This window comes from Elephas maximus, chromosome 12 (genome assembly GCF_024166365.1).
Source record: "Elephas maximus indicus isolate mEleMax1 chromosome 12, mEleMax1 primary haplotype, whole genome shotgun sequence".
Taxonomy (NCBI): Eukaryota; Metazoa; Chordata; class Mammalia; order Proboscidea; family Elephantidae; genus Elephas; species Elephas maximus.
The window spans coordinates 62,893,178-62,911,811 of NC_064830.1; the positions used below are offsets into that span (position 1 = coordinate 62,893,178).

General features: G+C 53.3%; 3 protein-coding genes across 13 annotated transcripts in view; 1 reads left to right on the plus strand and 2 right to left on the minus strand.

The window, feature by feature from the left end:
* The first annotated feature begins 3,757 nt into the window (after window positions 1-3,757).
* Window positions 3,758-4,925, plus strand: SMIM22 (small integral membrane protein 22). The gene is made up of 4 exons (XM_049902636.1): window positions 3,758-3,829; window positions 4,160-4,371; window positions 4,465-4,544; window positions 4,687-4,925. The coding sequence occupies exons 2-4, from the start codon at window positions 4,236-4,238 to the stop codon at window positions 4,726-4,728; spliced, it is 258 nt and encodes an 85-aa protein (XP_049758593.1). The 5' UTR covers window positions 3,758-3,829; window positions 4,160-4,235; the 3' UTR covers window positions 4,729-4,925.
* Window positions 4,926-5,765: 840 nt separating this feature from the next.
* On the minus strand, window positions 5,766-12,443 carry ROGDI (rogdi atypical leucine zipper). Of its 7 annotated transcripts, none has more exons than XM_049902631.1 (12): window positions 12,044-12,131; window positions 11,884-11,955; window positions 11,129-11,207; window positions 10,728-10,810; window positions 10,452-10,506; window positions 9,672-9,752; window positions 8,417-8,512; window positions 7,070-7,168; window positions 6,579-6,692; window positions 6,450-6,499; window positions 6,222-6,348; window positions 5,766-5,854 (listed from the first exon to the last, which is right to left on the minus strand). In XM_049902631.1, the coding sequence occupies exons 2-12, from the start codon at window positions 11,928-11,930 to the stop codon at window positions 5,813-5,815; spliced, it is 873 nt and encodes a 290-aa protein (XP_049758588.1). In that variant the 5' UTR covers window positions 11,931-11,955; window positions 12,044-12,131; the 3' UTR covers window positions 5,766-5,812. The 7 variants fall into 7 exon arrangements, with proteins under 7 accessions (XP_049758588.1, XP_049758586.1, XP_049758587.1 ...); XM_049902629.1 differs by having other exon boundaries at window positions 6,222-6,369; XM_049902630.1 differs by lacking the exon at window positions 11,129-11,207 and having other exon boundaries at window positions 6,222-6,369; window positions 12,044-12,443.
* A 380-nt stretch (window positions 12,444-12,823) lies between these two features.
* The window catches only part of GLYR1 (glyoxylate reductase 1 homolog), a 42,474-nt gene continuing 36,663 nt past the window's right edge, over window positions 12,824-18,634 (minus strand). For 3 of the 5 annotated variants that reach the window (XM_049902625.1, XM_049902624.1, XM_049902627.1), the window contains one exon: window positions 14,990-18,503. In XM_049902625.1, coding sequence (XP_049758582.1) covers window positions 18,244-18,503 — 260 coding nt within the window. In that variant the 3' untranslated portion in view covers window positions 14,990-18,243. The other 2 variants (XM_049902628.1, XM_049902626.1) reach the window with 2 other exon arrangements.

Here is an 18,634-nt window from a genome sequence, read left to right on the forward strand (position 1 = left end):
TGGCCCTTCCACCGCTTCCTTTCTTCTCGGCTACTGCCCCCACCTTCTACAAGACTGACAGTGTAGACTTAAAGGGTTGGAGGACAGGAGTTGGGGCTGGATAGGAGCCAGGACAGGAGGATGGGGGCCAAACCTACCCTGGACTACGGTTCCATTTTCAACAGTGAAATCTCACAAGCTACAGCTCTGAAACAGGCTGCTCAGCCATATCTTGAACAGTACCTGAGCCAATTTTTTTTCCTTCTTCTTTCTCTCCTCTAGCCCATCCCTGCCTCCAAGTAAGATCCTGATGTTAGCTGCCCAAATGGTTAAGTGTTAACCAATGTTTCCTCTAAGACTGTGGAAAACAAGTGATATTGATCTAAGCCTGTCAAATAAGAGGAAGGATGGCGCCAGCTACCCCCTGAGCTGATGGGATAATGGCAGGAAAAGATCAACATGTTTGAGATACGACCACCAAAACCAAACAGAAGAAAGAGGGCACACATTCCGCAGGTCCCTAAAACTTATGGCCCCTTTTCCCTTAAAAACCCGAACCTATTGGTAGTCTGGTGAGACAGACGACTTTAAGGGGAGATCATTCCCCTCTGTCTCCACATACCAGTATATCTAATAACGCTCTTGTTACCCACCTCACCCCTGTCTCAAGAATTGGCTATTTGCGGCAGGCGGCTCTCACTTGCGAAAATTGTGGTAACAACTCCAGAATGCTCCTTGAAAGCAAGAACGGTGAGACTATGTCTTACATACTTTGGACATGTTATCAGGAGGGACCAGTCCCTAGATAAGGACATCATGCTTGGTAAAGTAGAGGGTCTTCGAAAAAGAGGAAGATCCTCAACGAGACGGAATTACACAGTGGCTGCAACAATGGGCTCAAGCATAACAATGATTGTGAGACTGGAGCAGGACAGGGCAGTGTTTTGTTGTTGTACATAGGGTCACTATGAGTCAGAACCGACTTGACGGCACCTAACAATAACAACTTCACAGCTACTGAGGACAAGCCTGGCCTCATAAAAGTAAACAAGATGTTATTAAGATGGAACAGTTCCAGTGACAAATGGACTGGCCTTCAACCAAAGTAGATTCCACTTCTGGGAATGTTCCTGAAGGAAATAAACCTCTTTGCAGAGAAGAAACTTTCTCCAGGAAGATCATCCCAGGTGAGTGATGTATGAGTCTGAAAACTCTGGGGGAGACAGTATCAGTGGGCACTGGCAGGATCTTACAAAGTCAGTGTGTGCAAAGGACAGGTTCCTAAGTAATCTTGAGACTCAGGTGTGCAGAAAGTGTTACCAATCGCCAATCTGACACAAAGGGTCCTTGTCTTTTCCTGAGTAAGAATACACACGAAAGACAAACTTTATCTTCAGCAAGCTGTATTTTGCTTGAGTCAAGCAAAAGGAGTCAGTGGGGCAGTAAGCCTCTCCAAAAGGCTGACTTGAAAAGGGAAGCAAGGCTAGGGCTTATGTGGGTTTGGTGGAGACAACAGAGTAATGAATATTTAGTGGGCTTCCTTCAAGGGGTGGGTACTTCTCAGAATGGCGGTGCATGTTAATTAGGTTGCACGCGCATCTGGAATCCAAGATGTAACCTGCTGTTATTCAAGATGGAGTCCTCTCGGCAGCCCTTGGCATCACTTATTATGGGATATAGAGCAAGCGCACTGACCTTTGGCACTACGTCACCATCTTCGGAGGGCTAAGGAAGGTTAAAGAGCGGTCACACCTTGTTTTCCTGTGCATGTGGGAGCCTGTAAAGAGGAAAGGGACTAGAAAAACACTAAGGAGATAGTAATTTCAGCCTTATCTCATGTTGACAGGGTGTGGTTCCTGTTTACCCAACTTCTATATGGTAATCTTTTAACAGCTCTTTTGTTCTGCCAGCACAGTTAGCCCTATCTGTCTCAAAAGCGCACATTAACTGGGAAAGGTGCTCTTGGCTGTGTTGCTGGGGAAACAGGCTAAGGCGATTTGAGCCGTTTGACTACAGCAGGCCAGCCCAAATGCATACAAAGAACAAAAAACTGGGCAATTGCACCCATGAGTTGGGTTATAGTAATACACGACCATTTATTACAGTGTGCTAGGCATTATGCTAAGAAAGTTTTTACGTTATTTAATTCTCATGACAACCCTAGGAGGTGGGTACTATGAATATACCCACTTTACAGAGGAGGAAACTGAGACAGAGAGGAGTCAGGGAATGTGCCCAAGGTCACATACAGGTGGGTGTGAAGGGCTGACCTACCCTAGCTACTGCCTACCACTGCCTCCTATTATTGTTCTGCTTCGGTCCGGGTGGGGGTTACAGGGGTTATAGGCAAGGAAATGGATTCTGTCCCAGAGTCTTCAGAAGGAACGCGGCCCTGATGACCCATTTTAGACTTCTGACCCCCCACCAAGAACTGTAAAATAATAATCTGTGCTGTTTTAAGCCACTAAGTTTGTGGTTATATGTAACAGTAGTAATTGGAAACATACTACACTAGGTGTGTGATTTGTGTTAGTGGCTTAAATTCTCAAGACCTCAGTTTTCATATCTTTAAAGAGAGAATAGCAATAACACCCACATTAGGATGGCCATGAGGAAGAAATTAGATAATGTATGTGCAGCGATAGGCACGGAGCCTAACATTAAAACCTGTTGCTGTGGAGTCGATTCCAATTCATAGCGACCCCATAGGACAGAGTAGAACTGCCCCATAGGGTTTCCAAGGAGTGGCTGCTAGATTCAAATTGCCAATCTTTTGGTTAGCACTCAAGCGCTTAACCACTGCACCACCACGGCTCTGAGCCTAACATTGTTTTTTCCCCTGCTAAACCATGAGTGCCACGAGAACAAGAGATTGTGTCCACTTGGTTCACAGCCATACCTCCAGTGCTGGACACAGCCTCTGTCCCCTAGTGGGGATGGTCAGAGATATCAGGGTCAAGGTCAGGACCCCAGGCCCCAAGTTTGGGGAAAGAGCTCATTCGAGGGATAATCATTACCGCCTGCAATGGTTACTATGAGGATTAAAGCAAAGAAGATAAGAACCATCCTGGCTGCCCAAGGAACCATAACCAAAAAATCAAACCTGTTGCCATCACCCTTCAGGCCGGTAGAACTGCCCCATAGGGTTTCCAAGCCTGTCATCTTTACAGAAGTTGACTGCCACATCTTTCTTCCACGGAGCCAGGGCCACTGGGTGGGTTCAAACCTCTGACCTTTAGATTAACAGCCAAGCACTTAACCACTGCCCACCAGGGCTCCTTTAAGGAGCCACACCAGTTGCCGTTACCGTTGACTCTGACTCATCGTGACGGTATAGGACAGAGTAGAACTGCCCCATAGAACTTCCAAGGAGCACTTGGTGGACTTGAACTACGGACCTTTTGGTTAGCAGCCGTAGCTCCCAACCACTACGCCACTAAGGTTTCCTAAGGAGCCATAGTGGAATGTAAACAAATTGTCTCCCTCCCTCTCTCCCTCCTTTCTCTTCTCTGTTTGCCTGTCATGAAGCCCACAGTGGCTGAGTGCCCCCTGGGTTCCAGGTTGTTTGGGATACTGAGAAAAGAAAAAGAACCTGACTGGCCCCTGGGTCCTGCAGCATGGCCTCTTGGGAGGCAGGTGTGTGCGCACACCTGTCAAAGGCAGGCTCATACCTGTGGGGGCTGGGAAGGCAGCACTGGCGCCCCCCCTCCCCTGAGCTCTGGCAACACCTGGCTGTCCCCAGAGAGGGGCGGGGCTGGTTGCCAAGGTCTCAGGTGGCCAAAGATCCGGAAGCAGGAAGCAGTCTGGGCTTTCAGGACCCAGGACTTGACTGCCGGCGGGGAGCCCCAAGGTAGGGATCTGGGGTAGGGGGACTAAAGGGAGGGTAGGAGCTGGGGAGGGGGCTGCCCAGACCTGGGTCAGGGTAGGTGTGGGGGTGGGCCTGAGCCAGGAGCAGGGGAGAGACCAGGGGGAAGTGCTGGGGCTCAGGGGCCAAGCCGGGAGGGGTTTGGGCTGGCATGGGAGTCTAGGGCAGAAGCAAGGGCAGGAGTGGAAACAGGATATGTATCTGGGGAGGGTGTGTTGTGGGGCTGGGGTGGGAACTGGGCCAGCTGGGGGCTGGGGCTGGGCAGTGTGACCTGGGGTTTGGCTCAGCCCTCCTGGGCCACCACTGTGTGGCCAGCCTGCAGAGGAGCCCAGGGTTCTGAGGTGGCCCTGCTGGAGGGCTGGGCAGGTGGCACGCAGGACACAGTGCTGAGATGGCTCCGTCGGTTGAGGACCTGGGACAGGAGTTGGAGGCCACAGCCCAGGATGTGTTGGGGAAACTGAAGAGCCGCCAGCTGTTCCAGTCTGATTGGGACACGGCCGCCTTTGTCGTCTTCCTCATCTTTGTGGGTGAGTGTGGCCACCGCCTCCAGCCCCCTAGTAGCCTCTGTCCCGGCCCCAGAGGGCCAAGGGACAGGTCTGGACACTCATTCTCATCCATAGGCACGGTGCTGTTTCTGCTACTGCTTGTCATCATTCATTGCTGCTGCTGTTGCTGCTGCAACTCCCCCAGGTCCCTGAAGGTTAGCCCCATGAGGGTGCGTCGGCTGGCCTTCCTGGTGCCCGTGCATCACAGACCGCACTGGGGGAACGAGGGTGGCTGCAGGGCGGGTGCTGGCTCTCCCACAATTGGAGCGCCACCAGGCTCCTCTGTGTCTCTTGCAGCGGAGCCCCAAGGGGGTAGATAACCTCGCCCTGGAGCCTTAACGAGTCCCTGCCAGCCCCTTCCTGTGTCCTGCATGGCTGTGACAGTAAGAGCGCCTGGTGCTGCCTGGAGCTGAGCCTGCCGCAGAGTGTGTACACAGCCCCCGGTGGTGGTGTGCAGAGGGAGGACTTGGTGCTTCACGTGGACAACCACCTGGTCCCTCAGTGTCTTCAGCTGCTGATGGCTGTCACTGTGCTGTGTCACACAGAAGCCTGGCACTTAAAGGCTTTAAGGGACTTGGTGGGGGTCACCTAGCTATTGAGAGGAGAAGCTGGTCTCAAATTCAGGGGACCGAATCCCCAGGCAGAGCCGTCACCATCCCCCTGGGCCCTTGGTAATGCTGGCAGCCAGGGCATCCTGTCAAATTGGGCTGTGTGCCCCACAGGCGTAGGGAGGGGAAACCCAGGGCTGGTACCATTGGATGCTCCTTGCAAGGAGCTCACCCAGGCCTGGGTGTGGTGGGAAGAGGGGAGGCTCCTGACTGCCAAGGATCCCCATTCTGTGTCCCAACTCAGACACAAAGACAGGCAGACATAGGGGCTCCAGGCAAAGTCTGATGATCTTTTATTTCTCGGATGTCCCCGTGGGGTTGTAGAACAAACTCAACCAGCGGCATCAGTGCTTGGCCAACCCACCTATCTCCCCTCCTCCCCTCCAACTCACAGCTTGTTAGCCCCCCTACCCCGATCCTGTGGCGGGAGAGGGTGTCCAGCTACCTTTGCCATCCTACTGGTGGCGGGGGTTGGGGGTGGGGATAGGTGGGGGGGACAGCTCAGCAAGGCAAGGCAAAGGAGAGCCAGCCCAGCTCCACCCTGAGTGCAAAGGTCCCCGTCAGGGCAGAGCTCAGAATGTGGGCCTCCTCTCAGCAGCCTTTTGACCTCCCTCCAGAGCCAGCCCAAACCAGTTTCCCTCCCTCCCAGTGGTCCTAATGTCAGCTCCCATGGGTGTGATGTGAAGGGCAGAGTAAGGCAGAGAGGGAAATAGCCCACAGGGCCCAGGCTCAGACCCAGTGGCACACAGGGTGTGAGGGGTGGGACAGGACGCCCTGGGTCACGTGCCAGGGAGACAGGCTCCTGCGCGCTCTGCTCAGAAGGGTCTATAGCTCCAGTAGCTGGAGAACACGGAGATCTGGGAGGGGGAGCGCAGTCAGTGGTGGTGGGGGGCTCCCTGCAGAACTTGGCCCCTGGAGGGAGCAGGCCCTGCTGCATTTCCCTGACTCAGGGGAGGTGTTAAGGTCAGCAAAGGGCAGTGTGTCAGGGGAGAGGGTGGTGTTGCCTAGCAATGCTGAGGCTCACTGCCCAGTGGGGTAAGGAGGTACAATGAGCCTTGAGATTTGGGGGCACTTTGGAGGTGCGATAGGAGCCCTCAGAACCCACTCCCTCCCCATCATGGACAAAAGGTCCTGGGGCCCTGAAGGGGTTAGCAGCCCTGCCCCCTCGCTGGTCCCTGTGTGAGAGTGAGCCCTGCCCCCCAACCTGCAGCCCCCATCCCCCACCTTATCCTTGAGCTGCTGGCAGAGCTGCAGAGAGACGGTGAAGAAGACTAGGGCGTCGTTGAGCCAGGGGATCACGCACTCCACCTTGTGCACGTGGCTCACCTCCAATCGCTGCGAGCCCCACTCACTGTGGGGAGTACGAGGGTCCCTGAGGGTGGGCCTGGCCAGCTGAGCCCTCCCCCAAGGTGCTCGAAGATCTCCCTCTGCTCCAGTACCCCACATACTTACAACATGGCCCCGGGGCTGTGGAGCACAGCACCTCCTGCCGGGCGGAAGTTCTAGACAGAGAAGTGGGCAGCGCCGTCAGACCCGCCCACCGGCTGCAGTGTATGGGTGGGCTGGGTGGGGGTCCCTCACCTTGGTGGAGTTGGGCTGCAGGGCATGAAGCTGGTACATGGTCAGGCAGAGTTTGTTGAGGTTGATGTAGACATTCACCAGCAGGTCCGAGGGCAGGGTGGGGGCGAACATCCGCTAAGAGAGGCATGGTGGGCAGTGGGTACAGCAGACCACCACATGGGCCCTCTCACCCAGGACTGAACAGAGTGGCCACTACACCCTCATCCTTGAGATGCTCCTCCCATGGGCTGGGGCAAAGACCGGCTGCCATATGCCCCATGGGTGCCTCAGGTGTCTTGCAACACCACCAGGTACAGGTACCCCTGACTCAGAGCACGGTTAACATGTTTGGGGTACACAGGATGGAAGTCAAGGACTCCTTCCCAGAAAACCATGCATAGAAGCAGAATTCTGACTGACCACAGTTCGGGGATTCCAGGACCCCTGTGTCCCTCCCAGGGTTAATGACCCTGCTCTGTAGGGTCCCTGCCTCCTCCAATAGGGGAACTGACCGTGAGGCCACTAGCAGCAATCTCGGGCAGGGTGAGGGTGGCCGGGGTGGTGAGCCGGTTGCGGGCTCTGGTCAGCTGCAGCATCACGGCATCCATCAGCTAGGGGAGAAGGCAGTCACACTGCTGCATGGGCAGCAGGCCCTGGTTCACTCCTCCCCGGCTCAGGGAGCTTCTTGTGTCAGGCAGGTCTGGGCTAGATCCCAGAGACAAAGTAATGGCAGTTTCCAGTTCCTGCCTTCGGTGGCCCTGCTTCTCAGGTCCTGATGCCCACAGCAGGGGTTTGTTAAAGATGCAGATAGTTGGGCTCCAGCTGGGATGCAGACCAGGATACGTGCACTGTCCACCATCCATTCGGGAGGTTGTGGCATATGGGGCCTGGATGTTGGTCCAATGCAGAGCTATGTCCCAGGGGTGTAAGTGCTTTTGGGATGGGGATGAAAGCAATGAATGCATTTGGAAGAAGAGCCTCTGTCTGGCTTGGGTGCAAAGGCTCTGGGAGGGCTTCCTCGAGGTGATGGGATGGCTGAGTTGAGTCCTTAAGGTGGGCAGCACTATTTTTATAGATGAAGACAGTGAGGCTCAGAGGCCCCTTGTCCAAGACCACACAGCTATTGAATAGGGGAGCCATCTGGAGCCTCTCCCTCAGCCATGGAGCAAAGCCCTGGCTAACTCCTCAGAGTTGGCCTCCTGGCCACTCTCTGGCTGTTGCTATGGGAGTTGGGGTGATCTGGCTCTGGGGAGACAGCAGAAGAATTTGGTGGAGGAATGGGGGCTGGACCTCCTATCCCCTCAGGTGGAAGGGATCTTAGTCCACCTGGTTCCAATTTTTTATAAGAGAAACCAGAAGCCCAGAGAAGGTGGGCGATCCACCTGGGGACACACAGAAAGTCAGGGCAGAGAGAGGATGAGTCCAGGCATCTGATCTCAGCCTTCCTACCACACCAAGTCGATTCACTCTGTAATTGTCGTAAAGGTTGCTTGTACTACTACTACTAGTACTGGCAGCTACCATGAATCGTCATGTTTATCGTTCTAGCCTGTCCCCTTTTACAGGTGAGGAAAATAAGACACAGAGTGGCTACATATGTGACTTGAGGCCACACAGCTTGCAGGTAAGGCCGTGGGACTAGAATCTCACTCCAGAGCCTGGGCTGTAGCCACTATACTGTAACTGATGCGTACCTCGAGAGGTGAAGGGTCAAACTGCAGCTGAGCCTGAGAACATGGGCCCAGGCCCAAGAGTCCAGGCCTTCCTAAGAGCCCTGCAGGCTGAGTCCTCCAGGGGCTCGTTCAGAGGTCAAAGCCGGGGTTGGACAACCTGCTCTCCCGTCTCTGCTGGTGGCTCACCTTGAGAACTTCAGCTCCTGTCTTGAACTGGTAGCTCTTGTCCCGGTTGGTGAGCAGGTAAATGGCTTGGGTCACATGGTTCCTGGCGTCCTGGATCTGAAAACAGCACCTGGCCTAGGCCTCCGCAGGGAGGCATGACTCCCCACCCTGAGGGCCTGTCCTCCTTGGAGGGGTAAGGTAGGTGCTGCCTGCCTGGCCCAGTTCACTCAACCTCTCATGTGGCAGCTGTGTGCTCCACACTCTCCGAGGCTAGGCCCTGGCTGGGTGCTGGGGATATGGCACAGAGAGGCAGGCTTGGTCCCTGCCCACATATAGCTTTTCTTTTTTTTTTATTGTACTTTAGATGAAGGTTTACAGAGCATATTAGTTTCTCACTAAAGAATACACATATTGTTTTGTGACATGGGTTGCCAACCCCATGACATGTCAACACTCTCCCCTTCTTGAACTCGGGTTCCCTGTTACCAGCTTTCCTGTCCCCTCCAGCCTTCTAGTCCTTGCTCCTGGGCTGGTGTACCCACTTAGTGTCGTTCTGTTTTATGGTCCTCTCTAATCTCTGGCTGAAGAGTGAGCCTCAGGGGTAACTTCAGTACTGAGTTAAAAAGGTGTCCTGGGCCTATACTCTTGGGGTTTCTTGGCTACATTCTAAAGCCAGAGACAGACAGGAACCAGTAGGTAACAAACAGGGTGAGGCCGAAGGAAGGGTAGCCTCTCCAGATCGGGAGTCAGAGGAGGCCCCCAATGGGGTGGCTCTTGAGCCGAGACCCTGTGGTGAGAAGAGCTGGGGGATGAGGACTCCAGTAGAGAGGCTCTCACTAGCAAAGACCCCAAGGTGGAGTCCAGGGTTAGCGAATGGGGGCTGGGTAGGCAGGGCCAGGGGCCATAGCCAAATCTCACTGGAGCTGGTAAGGAGCACGGATTTTGACCTACAAGCTATGAGAAGACCCCAGAGGCTCTGGTCAGGGGAGTAACTTGTTGAGGGGTACTATGAGTGACCACTCCGGCTGCTGTGGGGTAGGGGACCCCTGTGGTTCATGGTGGGACCCAGGGCCCACAGACAGGCAAGCCCTCCACCTCCCAGATGGCACAGCTCTGGGGCCCCAGGCACTGCCTGCACTGGCTTCACTGCTAGGAAATGCCTTCCCAGGCTTGCTGTGGCCACAACACCCCACGGCCAGTCTCTTTCAATGGAGGCCCCAGGCCTGCCCCTACCTGCCCCTGTGGCCTGAGCCCTGGCCGGGAGGGGCTTCGCTACCTGCTGCAGCTTCCACTGTTTGTCCTCCCGGAAGGCGAAGTGTAGCAGCTGGTTGTTCCGGGGCATCTTCAGATTCACATCCTGCAGGATAGGAGTGGGGATCAGGAGGTGGGGGTGGGGTGGGGGGGGAAGAGGGCAGTACAGGGAACACCCTCCCACTTTTGGCCACATTGAGTCCTTGGGCTGGGTGCAGAAAGAGGCAGGGTGTGGTGGCTCATGTCCCCACCACCCCCTGGGGCAGAGGGTCTCCCAAAGCCTTGGCCATTTGGAGGATGAGCAGGAAGGTCAGGAAATAGGAACTCAGGCCCCAAAGGAGCCGTAGAGAAATGAAAGGGAAAAGAGGCCCCGAGAAAGGGGAAGGGCAGGAAAAAGGGGAAGGTGGAAGAAAGGGGAAGGCTGGGAGGAGGTATGTGATTGTGGGCAAACGGGGAATAGCTGCTAAAGGCCAAGAGGCTCAGGCTGGTGATGGGGGCCCCTCGCCCAGCCTTGGTGCCAGGAATGCTAATCTGGTGCCAGCCTAATTCTGACAATACCCACGCTTCACTGGGCCTGGATACTGTGCCAGGCTGTCCACAGAGCTGGCCCTGTCCCGTGCCCTCACGGAACCCACATACCAATCCAGGAGCAAGCACAGGCATGGCTGTCATTTACAAATGAGGAAACTGAGGCCCAGAGAGATCAGGGCCCTGCCCAGAGCCACACAGCAGAGCTGAAATAAGCACAAGACCCCCATCCCCTTCCCCACTGGTAGATGGGCAGGGGACAGGGGGTGGGACTCACCGCCTGGCTCAGCGCATCCCCTTGGAGAGTAAGCACGCCCTTCACTTGGTCTGTGCTGCAACATATGGGGGTCAGAGGGGTGCTCACACCCTACCCCTCCTACCAGTGTTCCTGGTTGTCACAGGATGGACCACGGGCCACGCCTGTCCTGCCCACACCTTGTGCACATCAGAGCTGACATCAGCCTGCAGGGAGGGGCTGTGGCTGTGCCTCCTAACCCCAGAGAGTGCTCCAGGAGTCCCCAGTCCCCATCCCCTGGTTTCCAACTGGGCTCACCCACAGCTGCCCAGGATGAAGTTCTCCTGCTTGGCTGGCCCCTCAGTGCCTGTGCCCGACAGAGTGAAGCGGAGAGAGGCCTCCTGCAGGTCAGAGGAGAGCAAGGGAGGAGGAAAGTCCACATTCAGAAGCTGGGGTAGCTTCCAGCTCTGTCCAAGCTCCAGAACCTTTACCTAATCAAGTCTGCCTAGGAGAACAAAACTGGGGCTAGATGGTGATTGCCAAGCCTTCAGAGCACCTTGCAGTAGCTCTGGCCCCTCCCCAGGGCCTGAGTTTCAGGCTCCGTGGCCAACCTGCTCATTCCATATTCACTGAGATCTCAGCTGAGGTGCTGGGAAGGAGAGGAGCAGAACCAGGGAATAAAAACAGCAATAACTGTAACCAGCAATTCCCAGCCTTACCAAGCTCTGGGCGACACATTTCTGTGCGTTGACTGGCTTATTTTCTTCATCACAGCCCCAAGAGACACTGGTATCTCCCCTTTTTAAAAGAGGAAACAGAGGCCCTGAGAGGCTGAGTAACTTGGCTGAAGTCACCACGCTCTGGACAGGTGGAGAGCCTTCAGATCTCAGATTAAATGCCACCTCTTCAACGGAACCGTTCCTGACCCCCAGGAGGGCTACATCAGGCCCCTGCTGGGCTCGCTCATTCGGGGCCAGCAGTTTTCCTTCGAAGGACTGGGCAACCCCTGCACTCACCTACTTGCTTGTGCATTGGTGTTAAATGCCACCAAGTAAATTTTGATCCATAGCGACGCCATGTGACAGAGTAGAACTGCCCCATAGGGTTTTCTAAGCTGTAATCTTTACCGGAGCAGATTGCCAGGTCTCTCTCCTGCGGAGCCGCTGGGTGGGTCTGAACTGCCAGCCCTTCGGTTAGCAGGTCAGTGCTTAACCGTTGCGCCACCAGGGCTCCTTTCTTGCTTGTGTAATTACCTAACTATTTGCTTGTGTCGCCCACCACATTACAAGCTCACTGCGGTTAGGGGCCCTGTCTGAGTATCCACGCAGGCGCTCAGTAGACAGGATGGCTGCTGGAACAAGTGGAATAAGAAAACGAGTGGTCGGCATGCCCAGCAGGGAGCCGCGCCTGCAACGGCCCGGGGGCAGGGTGCGGGCAGGCACCGGGCCCGGGTCCGCAAAGCCGGAGGCGTTACCTTGAGGATGTCCTGGAGCTGCCTGAGCACGGCGTGCACCTCATCATGCAGCAGCCAGCGGAACTCTTCTTCCTAGCCGGAGACGACGCAGTCAGAGGCCGGCGGCGCGGAGGGCAGAGGGGAGCCCCGGCCCGGACCCCGCGTGCCGGCCGCGCCTCACCAGCATCGCTCGCTCCGCCGCCGTAGCAGCCATCGCAGTCGCCATCGCTGGCCGCCGCCGAACACCCGTCACCCGCCCGCAGCCCTCAGCCCGCCACCCGCAGCCCGTCGGCCCTCAGCGCCTCAGGCCCCGCCCCCTGTCCTGCCATCAATTGGCCGAGCGGGCACCAGCCCCGCCCCAAGCCCGTCTCTGGGTCGGCGATTGGCCAGTTCCTCTAGGCCCGCCCGGCTCACGAGACCTGCGGGCGCCCAGAGGCTGGTGATTGCGCTACTGTAGCCCTCCCTCGGCGGCTGCGCGAACCCGGCTTGCGCCAGTTCGTTCGGGACGCCGTCAGCGCCTGCCTCGGGGCTCTGACTCCGTATTTACACCGGCTGTGGGTCGGTATGCGGTGACGCTTGTCTCGTCCCTCCCCGGCTCTGATAGGACGCCCTTCTTTACTCACACCCCGTGATTGGATAACGTGGTTTCGCTGCGCCCGGTGATTGGGCCCTGCGACGGTCTATTGTCGCTCGGCCGCCCCATTGGGCGCCTGGGCCCCGTGGCTCTTCGCGGACGGCCAGGATTGGGGCCGCTAGGGCACTGACCGGTCCGCACCAATCGGTGTCTGTCCCCGTCACACGCCGGGGTCTGTGGACCGGGTCTCTCTGCGCAGTTAGCCATCTCCGCACTCACCCTCCCTCTCACCACACCAGCAGGAGCTCCAGGAGGCCCGGCCACCCCCCGCCGTGCATGTCCCTGCTGCAGACCAGGGCCACCGAGACAATCGACTCACGCCGCACAACTATGTTACCAAGAAATGTTTTATTTTTCTTGCAGTAGCTTTGTTAATTGCACAAAATCATGTTGTTTTTGCCATTTAAACATTATCACACATTCCTATTCTGAAAAACAAATGTTCATTAAAAACAAAGCAAAAATAAAAATTCACAACCTTAATCACCTAGAAGAATTGTCATTTAAAGGAAGTTTAAAGGAAAAATAAATGGGGTGCGGGTAGAGGAGAGGCTTTTCTTACAAGCTTTTTCACAAGTGTCACATTTTCTCTTTAAAAGGGAAAGATTTCAAAATAAAGGTGAAATAGCTTAAACAGAAATATTCATAAAAAGGAACTTTACAGAATTGTCAACAATATTTAGACAACATTGACTAACCAGTTTCATTACAGCACCCCCCACCCCCCTCCCCCGTGTGTCCGACCAGGACAACAGGCTTTGTGTTCAGACAGAAATGAGTTGAAACCCAAATTACAAACGGTGCCAAAAACTGGACAGGCATCTCCCCTGCCCTCCCCCCATGGCCTCAGATCATCTAATAATCAGTGAAAAAGGGCCAAGGTTGTGCCAGGCGGGAACCCACACCAGTGTGGCCACAAGGTTTTTTAAATATATATATATAATTATATATTTCCCTATAAATGCTGACGTTCTGCAAATTGTGGCTTTGGAAAAACCAACCCATGCTGAGGGAGAAAAAGCTGACATCCCGTGTGTGACTTCTCCTTGTTCTTCTGCAACATTCCAACCCCACTCTGGTCCCCTATCCAAGGAAAAATGCTAGGGCCTCGAGGATGTCTGAACTCTGTCTTCTGAGGGTTAGTCAGGTCAGGTCAGGTCAGATCCAGTTCTCCTCCTCCCTGATCCACGGAACCCCAGGCTGGGAAGCCCGAAGATCATGATGCTGGCTGGAGGGAAAACACTCTTTCCTCTCTCAAGAGCTAAGCCTAAGAAATGGTCCATCAGGCTGGATGTGGGCCAAAGACAGCACAGAAAGAAATACTGTCCCTCTGGGAGGAGAGGGGGAAGGACAGGGTGGGGGCAGCATGCAGGGGACTTGTGCAGGGAAGGGCAGGCAGCTGGGAGAAGGCAGGGCCGCGTGAAGGGCCAGGTCAGAGCAGCTCTCCAGAGCCAGTTGAAGAGTCTGTGGCATAACGGAAACAGGAAGGAGCCCATCTCCCCCAATCACTCTTCACTCCTCACTGGCAGCCCTCAGAGTCCCTTTCCCAAGGGCTGGAATGCAAATCCAAATACTAAAACAGTCTGGTGAGAAGCAAGCTCCCACTACACTGACAAAAGGAACTCTGATCCCAGCCCAGGGCTCCGCAGTGCTGGCGACTCCTGGGACAGGTGTTGGGAGTAGCGAAGAGGGCAGGGCTTCCACGAAGCTCACCCAAGGGCTGGCTACTTTCTGCCCTCCCTGGAAAGCCACTGCCCTGTCTCTGCTGGACTTTGCCAAACTCTCTTCAGCTCACAAAGGCATTTATGAAGAGGTGGTAGCACACTGGTAGCTTAAACATGAAAATCCTTATCAGCTGGTCACCTGATGTTGGCAGTCCCACAAGACTCTCCTTCTGGAGTCTTGCTGGCTCATTTTGGCCCAGAGCCTCTACCTACAGGGGGTCCAGTAGGTTGTGAACATGACTACAGCCTCCTCACTCTGTGGAAGCTGTCAGGAGCCTTCCAACTCTCACTGCTGATTCCAGTTCCTTGGCTGGAAGGGGTCTGAGATAAGACAAACTGAGAAGAAGAAAAAAAGCCAGGTAGCAGTTTCTGGACAGCCTCTATCCTGGAGCGAGAGCCTGTGTGTTTGTGTGTGTGTCTGTGTGTATATACACAACCACCTAGTCCAGGGGCCAGTGCCCAGCTCGAGAGCTTTCCCACAAGCCAATTCTGCTAGCAGCCCTCCCTCCCCAGGACATCCAGGGGAGTGGTGCTGTATGCTGCGCTGATGGCAAGTCTCAAAGTCTGTAGAAAAGGAAATGGAGACAGGTGGACTGGTCCAGAGCTAAGTCCCAGGACCCTGACCCCGTGTGAGGAAGAGGGGGTCAGAGGGAATATTGGAGGGGTGGGGGTAGGGGGCGTAGACAGCTTAGTGTATATAGGCTCGGTACACGGCAGACATATCATTGTCAGACTGGTCCAGTGCCTTGGCTCTTTTGTACACCTGGAAAACAAGAGATGGGGATCAGCCTCTGGCCATGGAGCTGACTTAAAGACACGGACCTGATTCTGGAGGCCGTTCCAGGTGCAGCTAAGCAGGGAGGTTCTGGAGTTGAGACTAGGTATAAACCCTGGCTCCCCTACCTACTAGCTTGACATGGGGCAAAGTATCTGAGCTTCTCTGCTTCAGCCATTGCCCTTCCTTCACTGGGACAGTATGAGGATGAAATGTAGTAAGAGGTGTGAGTGCTCAATGTGCTGTGCTGTCAGTTGTGACAGCAATGCCCCCTTCTGCTCAGGACCCTCCAAGGCCCTCCTGTTTTACTCTCTGGCCTTTGCCCCTATGCCTGGACCACTAGTCCCACTGTGAAGCTGTCCCCTGCCCCATTAGCTCACAGGCCTTTCCTGCCCACGCCACCTCAAAGAGCGGTTGCATCCCAGCTGCATCTATCTATGGACTGGTTTTTTTAAAAATCTTATTTCTCACTCTCTGAAATTCTTAACTTGCTTAAATGTCTGTGTGCTTATTTTGTATCTCCTTCCATTAAAATGGAAGCTCCACAGGAAGGGAAGGAGCTGAGCACCAACATGTCCTCAGAGCCTGCAACAGTGCCTGGCAGTTAACAGTGATCCAGAGACACTAGGTGCGTATGTGAGAGGGTGGGGAGAATTAAAGAGCCACTGCTGACAGGGCACTATGACATCTAGTCGTGCTGAGGCAAGATTTTCTGCTTGCTTGCTTGTGTCTTAAACATAGTCCAGTTGGGGTCACGATGACTAAATAGGTGACGTGATGACTGTTATAGCTCAGATGTAAACACTGGAAGAACCCGGAGCCCGCTCTTGGCACCCTCTGCTCTCAGGCTCTCTGTGACTCCTAAGTGGGTCTGAAGGGGCAGGCACAGGGCTGAGGAGAGCAGCCAGAAACACCCTGGCTTCTCTGGGGGGTGGATCCTGCCACCCTGCCTCTGGTCAGCACCTAAGGTGCTAGACAAGAGCCCAGGGATGTCTGCTCAACTGGGGTGCAGACCCTTGTGGGAGGCCATTATCGTGGAGAGGGTGCATGACAGACAACATCTGTTTTCAGAAAGCTGTGACAGAACCCTCCCCAGAGAATGGCAACCAAGTCTCATTCCTTCTCCCTAGCACACCGTCAAGAGAGGCACTGACCTGGTAGATGTTCTTTTCAGCCTCGCTGTGGCAGAAAGCCTGGGAGAGCCTAGATGCTTGACCAACCCTCCTCCCAATCACAACTATAAACTCTGGACCAAATACAAACTCCCCATAGGCCCCACAGGGACAAGCAGACAGATTCTGGAGGGGTCTTGGTACTTGGAAGGAGGATGCCGCAGGGATGGGTTTTCATTGTTTCTTTTTGCCTGAAGGTAGGCTGTAGCTTGCACAGGCAGGGCAGCTAAGCCTGCAGCTTTTTGGGCCTGAAGAATCAGAGGCCGGAGTCTGGGGCAACCACAGCCACTAGAAACTGAGGGAGGGATCCTAGAAAGGAGAGCACCAGAGAGCGAAATCCCAAAAATTCCCCATGTAAACTCTGCCCAATCTCTGGCTGACCCCTTTCACATGCAGGACAGAGCTCAACAGCCTGACCAGGAATCGAAAAACTGAACTGAGGTTTGAGTTGCTGGTGAACAGTTTGCAGTTTGAGTCCAACCAGGTTAACTCCTTGCTATTATATCAACAATAAAAATGCAACACTTTTTGTTGGAATAAAATAGAATCCAGAGTCTCCACGACATAATCTTTACAATGTCCGGGACATAATCCAAAATTACTCAATATATGAAGAAACAGGAAAATGTGACTCATTTTCATGTGAAAAGATAAGCAACAGAGACTGACCCTGAGGAGACCCAGATATCAGAATTAGAAGACAAAGATTTAAAAGCAATTATTATCCTTAGGCTTAAGGACATGAAGGAAAATATGTTCACAATAAAGGAAGAGACAGGGTATCTCAGCAGAGAAACTACATAAAAAAAGGAACCAATGGAACTTCTAAAACTGAAAAACAAACAATTTATGCAGAATGGAGATGACAAATGAAAGCATCAGTGAAAGACTGGATCATTTATACAGATTCTACTGGAGCTCTGGTGGCACAATGGTTAAAAAGCTCAACTGCTAACCAAAAGGTCGGAAGTTTGAATCCACCAGTCACTTCTTGGAAACCCTATGGAGCAGTTCTACCCTGTCCTATAGGGTCACAATGAGTCAGAATCAACTCGACGGCAATGGTTTTGTTTTTTTTTTAATCCAAGGAAAAGAGAAAGAAGGGCTTGAATGTCCGAGGACTTCTCATCCAAAAACAATGGAGGTCAGATGACAATGGACCCATATCTTTAAAGTGATGGAAGTAAAAACAAGCCCACACAACAACGTAACTGTTAACTCAGAAGGAAGGCTCAAAAGAGACCTTTTGAGGTAAAAGAAAACTAAGAGAATTTGCCACCGGAAGATCTGTATTACAAGAAATGTTAACGGAATTCTTCCAGCTGGAAGGAAATAATACTAGATGGAACCCTGGTTCTATAGGAAAGGATAAAGAAGAGCACTGGAAAGGGTAAATCTAGAGAAATATAAAATTATCTTCCTCTTAATTTCTTTAGCATACATGTAACCACTTAAAGCATAAAATCACAGTACTGTCTGGGGTCTCAAACACAGGTAAATATAATACACAGGACATTACTTTAGAGCAGTGGTCCTCAACTGGTAGAGATTTTACCCCCAGAGGACATGTGGCAATACCTGGAGACATTCTGATTGTCACAATTGAGGGGGTGGCCAGGGTACTGCTAAACATTCCACAATGCACAGGACAGCCCCCCATCACAAAGTATCAATAGCGTGGAGGCTGAGAAACCCTGCTGCAAAAGATGGGACATGTTAAATGGATCTTGACGGTTGCAAGGTTTCTGCGTTTTATGTGAAGTGGTACAATATTAACTCTAAGTAGACCATGATATGCACACAGGAACAGTTAACAAGCCAGTAAATAAGATAAAATGAAATTCTAAAAAATATTCAAATAATCCAAAAGAAGGCAGAAAAGGGGAAAGAGACAGACAAAAGACAGAAGTGGCAAACAGAAATCAAGTGATAAAACGGCAGCTCCGTATCCAACCACATCACAATTCTCACAAGACCCTGAAATTGTGGTTCACACTATTTGGTGGTCAGAAACTCCCATGCTCCATTGAGAAATTAATCAAAAAATTTGTTTCCAAGCCAATGAATCCTATAGAGTCAGAGCAGAGGGAACTCAAAAAGCACCTCACAGAGATGCTTCCCCAACTCGGGCCACTCTTGGAACCCTTCAGAAGTAGCTGCAGTTGAAGGTGGCCTCACTGACAGAAAGGTACACAGTACAGGAGCTGGTACCTCATTGGCTGCAGCTGCCATAGGAGTTGGATGGTTGACAGCATCACCCAGAGCAATGGCTAAGCGCAGGTCCTTTTGAATGTATTTCAGGTAGAAATCAGGCTTAAAGTTCCCTTGTAGGATATCTGAGGAAAAAAAATCACTCATCAGAAGTAATAAAAGGACCATAAATAAGAAAACATCTGCAGAAGCAACAGGGCTAGCCACCTAGCATTCCCAACTTGTCTAACCCTTTTGGTCCCTCTAAGTCCTGAGC